Source organism: Acanthisitta chloris, unplaced genomic scaffold (genome assembly GCF_000695815.1).
Source record: "Acanthisitta chloris isolate BGI_N310 unplaced genomic scaffold, ASM69581v1 scaffold21705, whole genome shotgun sequence".
Taxonomy (NCBI): domain Eukaryota; kingdom Metazoa; phylum Chordata; class Aves; order Passeriformes; family Acanthisittidae; genus Acanthisitta; species Acanthisitta chloris.
This window is the reverse complement of record NW_008672435.1, coordinates 8,318-17,002: the sequence shown is the minus strand read 5'-3', so window position 1 is coordinate 17,002 and position 8,685 is coordinate 8,318. Positions and strand designations below refer to the sequence as shown.

The 8,685-nt window shown below is 50.1% G+C and overlaps 1 protein-coding gene across 1 annotated transcript in view; it reads right to left on the bottom strand.

The window, feature by feature from the left end:
- Nucleotides 1-968: 968 nt before the first annotated feature.
- The window catches only part of LDLRAP1 (low density lipoprotein receptor adaptor protein 1), a 15,991-nt gene continuing 8,274 nt past the window's right edge, over nt 969-8,685 (bottom strand). Inside the window, exons 5-10 of the mRNA XM_009074528.1 lie at nt 6,602-6,674; nt 6,124-6,207; nt 5,367-5,372; nt 4,715-4,845; nt 2,803-2,837; nt 969-1,113 (exon numbers count right to left, since the gene is read on the bottom strand). Coding sequence (XP_009072776.1) covers nt 969-1,113; nt 2,803-2,837; nt 4,715-4,845; nt 5,367-5,372; nt 6,124-6,207; nt 6,602-6,674 — 474 coding nt within the window. The remainder of the gene's footprint in view (nt 1,114-2,802; nt 2,838-4,714; nt 4,846-5,366; nt 5,373-6,123; nt 6,208-6,601; nt 6,675-8,685) is intronic.

Sequence of the window (8,685 nt, the reverse complement as noted above, 5' to 3'; positions counted from 1 at the left end):
TAGGAAGTCATGGACAGGCAAACCCACTCAGCTGAGCTGAGCACACAGAGCTCTGGTCCACTCAACCTGCCCCTTCCAACATGCTACAGCAAAACAAGTCATTCCTCCCTGGTGGTTTTGCTTTTAAAGCCAACAGTGCAATGGAGCTTTAGTACTTCGAGTCACATCAGAGCACGTGGAGGAGTCAGTTTTCCAACAGACCTGCAGCATTGCCAGGTTGGGTTATTTTTTTTGGGAAATAGCTTCTGAAGAGAAGTTACAGGCACTGCTTACCTTGACAACTCGGACCATTGCTTTCAGTTCAAGTTTTAAAGTGCAAAACTTCATCGAGTCTTTGGGTTAACAAAAAATAAAAAAAAGTGTCAATTCCCATATGGAGCTGGTGAGGAAAGAGCCAGAACCCGCAGGGGTGATTGACAACTGTGAGAGTGTCACAGACATTCATACAAAGCAAGATCTCTGCTACCTCTTTGATTTACCACTGTCAGCAGCTGCTGCAAATCTCCTCCCCTCGCCCAGGCAGGTGATGTGTTGTTCAAGAATCAGTGGATTAGTAACAGTTGTGCTTGGAACTGCTTTTCCATCTGCAGACCTTTGTCTAGAGGACACAGAGGGACTTTGGTGGTGCACAGTCTGTTTTTTCAGAGAGGAACAGGCACTGCTGAAGGTTCTTCCATGGTATATTGCCACAATAATACTGCAGATGCTCTACACACCTTCCAATAATACATGTAAACGGTAATGGCTGTGAATAAATACGGTCAAGAGCATCTCGTGGTTTAGATAAAAGCAAGGTATAAAAATCTGCATTAGATTTCTAAAGCTTTGGTCTAAACTGTGCTGTAACATCACCTGACTTGGTGAAGAGCTCTTAGGAGGGTTTCTTGTGTACAGCACCTGGAACAGCATCACCCAGTCCACAGAGTTTTAGTGGTTATTCTCTAGTCAGCTCTCAGATGCATTTGACCTCAGAACATGAAGAGATCATCCTTCTCACCCGTGGTGGAATCTATTTTGTTCCAGTCTACAGGGGAGAGTGTTTCTGCACTCTGGATGTCCTGAGCTGTCAGCCCCGTGTCGAGGACGTGAGGGTTCGTTCTCGACTGAGCCAGTCTAAGGGGGGAGAAAAACAGAGAGTAAGAGCACAAATCCTGGTGCTTTACAGCCTGGATTCATCCCTAACACTGCAGCTCCACATTTCAACATCCTCCACCAGAATGAAATGATTCAGGATGGGAAGAGCTGGCACAGAACGTTTGGAGCACTCTCAAGGCTGTTGCAGCTTTGCTGCTGGTCCATCCTAACATTTCCCCTGCAGGCATCCAGGGAATTTGCAGTCTGGATATCCCATATGTTAATGGTCTGGTGGAACAGTGCTGTTTTCCCCTCTAGAGTGACCAGAGGAGCAGCCTGAGTGCAGTGGCTCAGTTTTTGTGGCAGTGTGAGCTGTAGCTCTGCTTGGGCTAAGACCCAGAGGACACAGCTGATGTTTCCTAGCCCCCAGGATCAGCTGTAGAAGAGCTTTCCATCCCAGATGTTTCACAAAACCTAACAAGCCTCAGTTAGTTGCTGTGTTATTAAACACCTCTATGAAAACACAACACTGCAGCATCAATCCTCCTGGGGCAAAGTTTAACTCAAATATTTGGGGTTTCATCCAGGGGAGGCATAGTGGCAAAAAAAAGCCTGGGATTAAGCCACACACATGTTTTTGAATACAGAAGACAAATGTCCAGTGATGCTGTTGTGACAGGAAAGCCTTTGGAAGTGTCTGCCTTGGAGATGAACAGCCCAAATCCTCAGCCACCAAGAGGCTGAGGGTGATGGAACAGCTCAGCATCCAACACCACAACACAAAACCTGCAACCAACAGCTGCTTCACTAAGCAGGGCAAGGAACAGAGGTGAGGAAAGCAGCCACACTGGGACATAAATCCAAGCAGCTCCTTTACCAACCACAGTTTGGGACAAGGCTGCTGGGGAAGTGGAAGCTGTAAATCATCCCTGAGAGCCAAACAAGACCCCAAGGACTGTTTCCTTAGGGCTGAGCTGGCAGTTTTGCACTGCTGCAAACCCTGGCAGTGGTGAGTGGCTCTTGGGGAGGGGATGGTGCTGGGCTCAGCCCTGCTCCTGCCTGGCTGACTCTTTCAGTGCCTCCCAGCCTGAAGAGGAGGAGGAAAAGGAGAAGGAGGAGGAGGAGGCCTGGTAGCTCTGTGCTGCCTGTAGCATCTGCCCCCAAGACAGCTCTTTGCCCAAACTGGGGCCTCCACACCTCATGGTGGCCCAGTGGCTTCACACACTGATCTGGAGGATGGAACCCCCATGAGAACAGGCAGGAAAACCCACCTGAAAGGAAATGGATTTGTTTAACAGCACTGGATTGCTCAGCACGCAGGGAAGCTCTTAATTTGGACTGGAAAGAGAACTAAACCCCACTAAAGCAATGGCCACACACTCTGAATCCATGGGGTGAGGAAGAGGAAAGCCCCCAGTGCCAGAAGCTGGGACCAGCATCTTTGCAGCTATCACAGGCAGCTTGAAACAGCCTTGGCAAGTGGGAGCAGACACACCAACTGCTTGGGGAATTAAATTCCCTATCACATACAGCCTCTCTCCATCCTTATAGGGTTGTCAAAATATTTGGCTTATCAGCCAGCCTCAAAGCCTATCTTTCAATTACCAGCTGGGGCAGCTGCCTAGGTCAGATCATGGTGCTGATTAGATTAGGAGCATTATTAAAAGCCAGTCACCAGTCAAGTCTCTGGGGCTGGTCCCCAGGGGTGGAGGGAGTTAGTAGAATTACCTTGAAAATGCCTCGTCGAGACCATCATCCATTTCCTTTGTTAAAGAGATAAAAAGAGAGACAAGTAGTTGCTAAGAGAACACACAAAAGTGTATTTAGAGATCTGTCTCTGCACTTGAGCATGGCAGACAAAAAAAATAAATGTATATATCTATATCTATTGGCTTCTGAGTGCTTAAAGCAACATTCCTCTGCAATCTGCCTCCTCAGGCAGGCTGGAGTTCTCTCTCTGCACAACCTCAGGGAAAAGAGGTGGAACTCCAGTGGTCCAAGCTTCCTCAGGGCAGATCCCAGACTTGGGGCAGGGATGCTGTGCTCCCCTCTCAGCCCAAGGATGGGGCAGGGGCTTGGCCCTTTCCCATCATCCCAAACAGGCTAATTCTGTGCTGCTGCCTGGGCTGGATCTCATCCATCAGCAGGACCACAAGACCCTCTGGGGTTAAGCACAACCCTCAGCTCTTCCAGCTCTCCCATGGGACTGGCACGTGCTGTGGGTTTGTGCTACGAGGAGAGACCTGCACAGAGCTTGGAGAGATGCTCCAGGCATCCCTCAAGAGATATTCCAGGGCTTTTCTGGATCAGGAACTGGAAAGCAGCTCTGCACCAGCACAGCAGGGACCTTTGCTGCTTGAAAGTAGCTCTGGGATTCTTCACCTCTTATCTGCTCTTATGGTTTTCCAAGGAAAGCTTTGGAGATGTTTGAGGAAGAAAAGCTTCCCATGCAGGGAGATGAGCTCTGTGCAAGAGCTTTGCTATGGACAGACTGGACTGTTCCCAAAATCCTGTGATGCACTTACAGACTTAATGAAATTAATAAGTAAAGTATGAAAACTCTGTAAGTAAGAAGGGATTGGAGATTGCTGATAAGCCTTCAGGATTTGATTTAGGCTTAGAGCTGATCTTCAGGTTTAACCTGAAAAGCCTCAGGCTCAGGCCTGCCAGGCTCAAACAGGCTCCAGGCAAAGGCATTTATCCCTCAATTCCCAAAAAATTCAGCAGGCAGCAGGTTTCCAGAGAGGGCACCTGGTGGGGATGAGGTCTCAGGTCAAATGGGGCTGCAAAGATCAGCCCCAGCCTGGTTGGTGATCACAGAATCCTGGAATAGTTTGGGTTGGAAGGACCTTAAAGCTCATCTCATCCCACCCCTGCCATGGGCAGGGACACCTTCCACCAGTCCAGGTTGCTCCAAGCCCCATCCAACCTGACCTGAAACACTCCCAGGGATGGAGCAACCACAGCTTCCCTGGGCAACCTGTGCCTCAGCACCCTCATAGGGAAGAATTTTTCCCTAGTATCCAATCTAAACCCTCTTCCAGTTTAAAGCAGATGATGGAGCACTTGGGCAAGGAGGAGGCTCCCTGACACATGGGCTGCATCTCTGTTTTCCTGTCACTGGCCCATGAAACAATTAAGCCAGATGACTGAGGAGGTTTCCAAGAAGCCATCCATGCTCCCACAGCCAGAGAGAGCTGTGAACAAGAGCAAGGGAAAAAAAAACCCCAAGAGTAATAATGAACATAAATATAACCTGGTTTTAGTGAGCAGTAAACAAAAGCCATCAACATAATGATTTTTTCCCCTGAACAGAGCAGTTAGGTGGTCTCTCAATTAAGTGACAAACCACTGAGAAATGCTGCTGCAGAATAAGGAATATTCAATTACCTGACAGCAGCGTTTTTCACAGCACCTCATGCTCCTGCTCATTTATTTACTGAGCCTAAAAAGGGCAGCAGGTACTCGAGCACTCATCCATCATTTCGAGTAGGACACCAAAACCCAACTCACTTGGGCACCTCTGAAACCCTCCCTGAGCAGCTCAGCCACCCCACAGTTCCCAGGACAAGTGGTTATCCAAGGAAAAACCCTGTGATGGGACATGGAGGTGGCATCACATCCCTCAGCTCACACTCACCCACACCACGTTGTTGTTCACTGAGGAGCTGGGCCCAAACATGCTGTTATCCAAGTGTGGGGAGTCTGCACTGCTGCTCAGGGGAGATTTGGCAGGATCTTCAAAATCCAGCAAGTTCCCAGTGGCTGCTGCTGTGGATAGAGTGGAGAGGGAATGAGGAGAGGGGAAAACAGCCACATAGCCAAGTCTTTTTGTAGTAATCACTTCCCCTCAAGAGAGGAATCAAAGGGTTTGCATCAAATTCCTTCCTGATGGTCCCAGATTTTCACATGAGGAGCTGCTTTCATCCCAGTGTGATTTATCCTGAGTAATTCAAGATGCTCAGAGCAGGCACCCAGGACTCTCCCAGGGTCTCAGGGATGCAGGGGAGGACCAGCTGGCTCATCCCTTCAGCAGTCACCAGGAAGGCTCCTGGGTACCTGTTTACTTCAGGATCAGCCCCAGGCAAAGCTGACACCTCCCAACCCCAGGACATCCCAGCCCAGGGTGGGAACAGACCCTGGGTGAGATCCTCAGCTCAGCCCACGCCATCAATTCAGTACCTTACAAAGCTGCATCATTACTTTATAGGACTAAGGGAATATCCTGCATCAGGTGAAGAACAGTTTAGAGCTTGGGAGTGTCCAGGGAAGCCTCAAATCCTCCCCATCACCCTGCACTGGGGTGGATGCAGGAGTGCCCCAGCTCCAGAGCATCCCTCAGGAGCCCATTCCTACATCCATGGGCTCAATTCCTCCCGATGTGCCACCATTTGTGACAGATTCCTCCAGTCCTGTGCCTTCACAGGAAGAAACAAGATGTGCCAGCCTGGAAGGAAGCCCAGTTTAATGCTATTTTCCTCCGTGCCAAATCCTCTTATCTCCGTGGCCAGCATGGAAGAGAGATTAGCCTTTTGTCCCACTTCTCCCTGTCTTGTGCTTCGGAGGCAGCAGAGGACCCATAGCCAGGCACTGAGTTATGAGGGGATTTACTCTTTAATGGTTTTACTTTACACACCTCTCCTTCCTTAGGGGAGCCAGAGAGGCACCTGGAGATGCACCTCCTTCAGCTGATGGGATGCCAAGTGCTTTGGGTCGGGGACAAAGCTGAAATCAAGCTTGGGATGAGAAGATCCATGCTAAGCTCCTAAGGACATTACAGCCAATTTGCCTGGGGCAGAAGGAAACAGATCTGGGGTGGCAGCAGCTGGGCCTGAGGGGCTGCAGGAGCTAGTTAAGGGGGAGAAGGAAGGACTCAACAGGCAGCCAAGAGCTCTACGAGGGCAACATCTCTGCTACAGCTCCTCCGTGGTCTTCAGAGCCCTCCCAGGAGTTTGTCCTACTCAGGGAAAATCCCTCAGGCTGTTATCCCTCAGCCCTCTCTGGCTGTTCCCATCCCCAATCCCAAAGCAGAGCTCTGCTGTGACTTACATGCATCAGGGTGGGCAGGGCCTTCTGAGCTGGGGCTGCTTGTCCCTTCTCCTTCCAAGATGGACCTTTCCCGTTTTTCCTTCTCTGCAAAAGAAGGAAACTCCATCACTGCCTGCAGAGTGTTTCCCTGCAAACTTTTAGGGCAGAAGGAAGGGAACAGCTTGGATAAGCCACTCCTGCCACAGCAGCCCAGGTTTTGGGGGGTTTTATAATCTCCTGGAAGGTGAAAGCCAAAATCCTGAGAGCAGCAGAGCTCTGAGGCACCACAGTCCAGCACCAGGTCCTCCAGCAAGAGAAGAGCACAGCCAAAATTTGGCTGGATTCACAAGGCTGTTGAGAGAAACCTGGAAGATGTCTTGCACCGACCTTAGCGGCAGCCTGGAAATTTGGAGGGCAAGGGGAAAAGGCACTTGAAAGCTGTAAAAAAAAACCCCTTGAATTTCCACGTGGAGAGTGCAAAGAAGGGACTAAAACTCACCTTCCTTAGCTGCTTGCCAGAACTCAAAGGCAATTTTGAAGGCCTGTGCCACGGTGAGGGTAACTGCTTGTGCCTGCAAAGACAGCGGCGAGGCAGGACATTAACTGACAGCTCCTCGTGTAGATTTAAATCACTTGGAGGTTTTGCTTTGCAGACTTCATGTTAACCTGGATCCAACCAGTCCTCTGCTCCTGCCTGGTTGGGGAGGGCAATCAAATATTGATGGAAGCAGAGACTTGCTCCGTGTAGGACACGCAGCGCGTTGTAGACACGTCCTCAGGTGTAATGGGAAGACAGAGGAGGCTGTCACAGCCATCCTGCTGATGGATGTGGAGAGAAGAGCTGCTCCTGATCATGAAGCACACACAACTCTTCCTGCACTTCAGTCCTCAGTGTGTCCTCAAGAAGTGCAGGTGCTGCACAGCCCTGGGCTCGTCCTCGCAGCTCCCTGAGGGATGTGGTTCCCACAGCAGAGCATCACCCACCAGAACAACCAACATCTCACAGGGATCAGTGCCCAGGCTGAGCCCTGGGGCACTGCTAGTCACACTGTGCCAGGGAGGGATGTGCAGAGCTGTGCCCATCCCACCCCAGCACTGCACATGGCCACAGGCACTAGGATAATCCAAGAGCACAGGGTAAAACACCATGGATTTGCAGCTCCCTCCAATGGGGAGCACTCTCAGAGGCAGGACAAGACAGATCCCAGCATCTTCCCCTGGCTGGAATCTCACTGGGTTAGACCAACAGTGTGGGTTTGTCCTGGGCTGCAGCAGGAAAATCTTCCCTGTCAGCCCTTCCAATCCTCCCTGAGCCCAGAGCTTGAGCAGCACTAAAACCACCCAGCACCTTAACCAGCACAAGTTGCTGGAGATGTATAAATAGTGACATAAATGCCAGTTTCATTAGGAGCAGGCACAGCTCAGGAGCAGCTTCAGCACCAGCAGATAAGAGCAACACTCGTTGCTGCAGGAGCCTCCAGGCACCAGTTTGTTTTATCAACTTGTAAACCAAACAACCCCAGATCCAGGTCCAGAACCTGCAGCAGCAGCTCAGAGGATGGAGATTTAGGAGGACACAAACAGGGCACAGCATCCTCCCAAAATCCAGGAATCCTGCACAGGAGGAGAGAAGACACCCCCAAACCTATTGGTGCCAATTAAGCCTGGAAAGCAGGAGAGCTCATTTGAATGTCTGAGCTATTTACATCTTTGATGGAAGTGCAAATGCTTTATGGCAAAAAAAAAAAAGTCCTTAAATATGGTAATTAAGTATGAAACTCCTCACAGCTGTTTACAATTTAAGCTGTCACATCTGAATCAAGTTTAATAGACCCAGCTACCGTTGAGAATTACCCATGAACTAAAAATATGGACTAATTATATGCCCATGCCTGGTGGCTGTGGTACATCCAGAGACCCTGCCCTGGGGCAGGGATGCTTCCCAGTCTGGGAGTAGGGATCACCTTACTAGCAGGACGTTCATGCCTTTCCTAGACAAGGAAAAGCAAATTATTTCTAGATTTTTTTGCCACAAAAGGCTTTGGAGAACTTTATTTGGAGGGAGCAGCGCTGAGCTGATGTACCACTGAGATAATTCTTTTAGCACTAGAAAGATTTAAATTTTAATTTGCAGAGTGAGGCTTATCTTCGCCATGCAAGGATGGGAGCACACGTCGCGGAGAGAAGAGACAACTTGTAGCTTCCATTATTCTCTCCATGGGAAAAAAAAGAAAAAAAGAGTTGGGAGAAGCATAGAATACTAAGAGAGCTGTGGTGGCCACGCTCCAGGCTCAGGGATGCTTTGAAGGACCCAGGAATCACCACACTGGGATGTCCCAGGTGGGAAAGGCTCTCAGCAGGTTTGTTTCCCTGCGGATTTGGGAGATGCTCTGCAAGAGGCAGCAGGGGAAGGATTTCTTGGGGCAGAGGGTGCTGATCTGCCCTTCCTCTGCCCTAAAGCCCTTCCTGCCACAGGGAGGAGGCTCAGCTGGCTCCACTGGACAGACCCCCAGGGCTCTCCTTGCCCCACTTGCAGCCAGTGCCTGGTGACCCACTTCTCTCCCTCGCCAGCTCTGCAGCGCT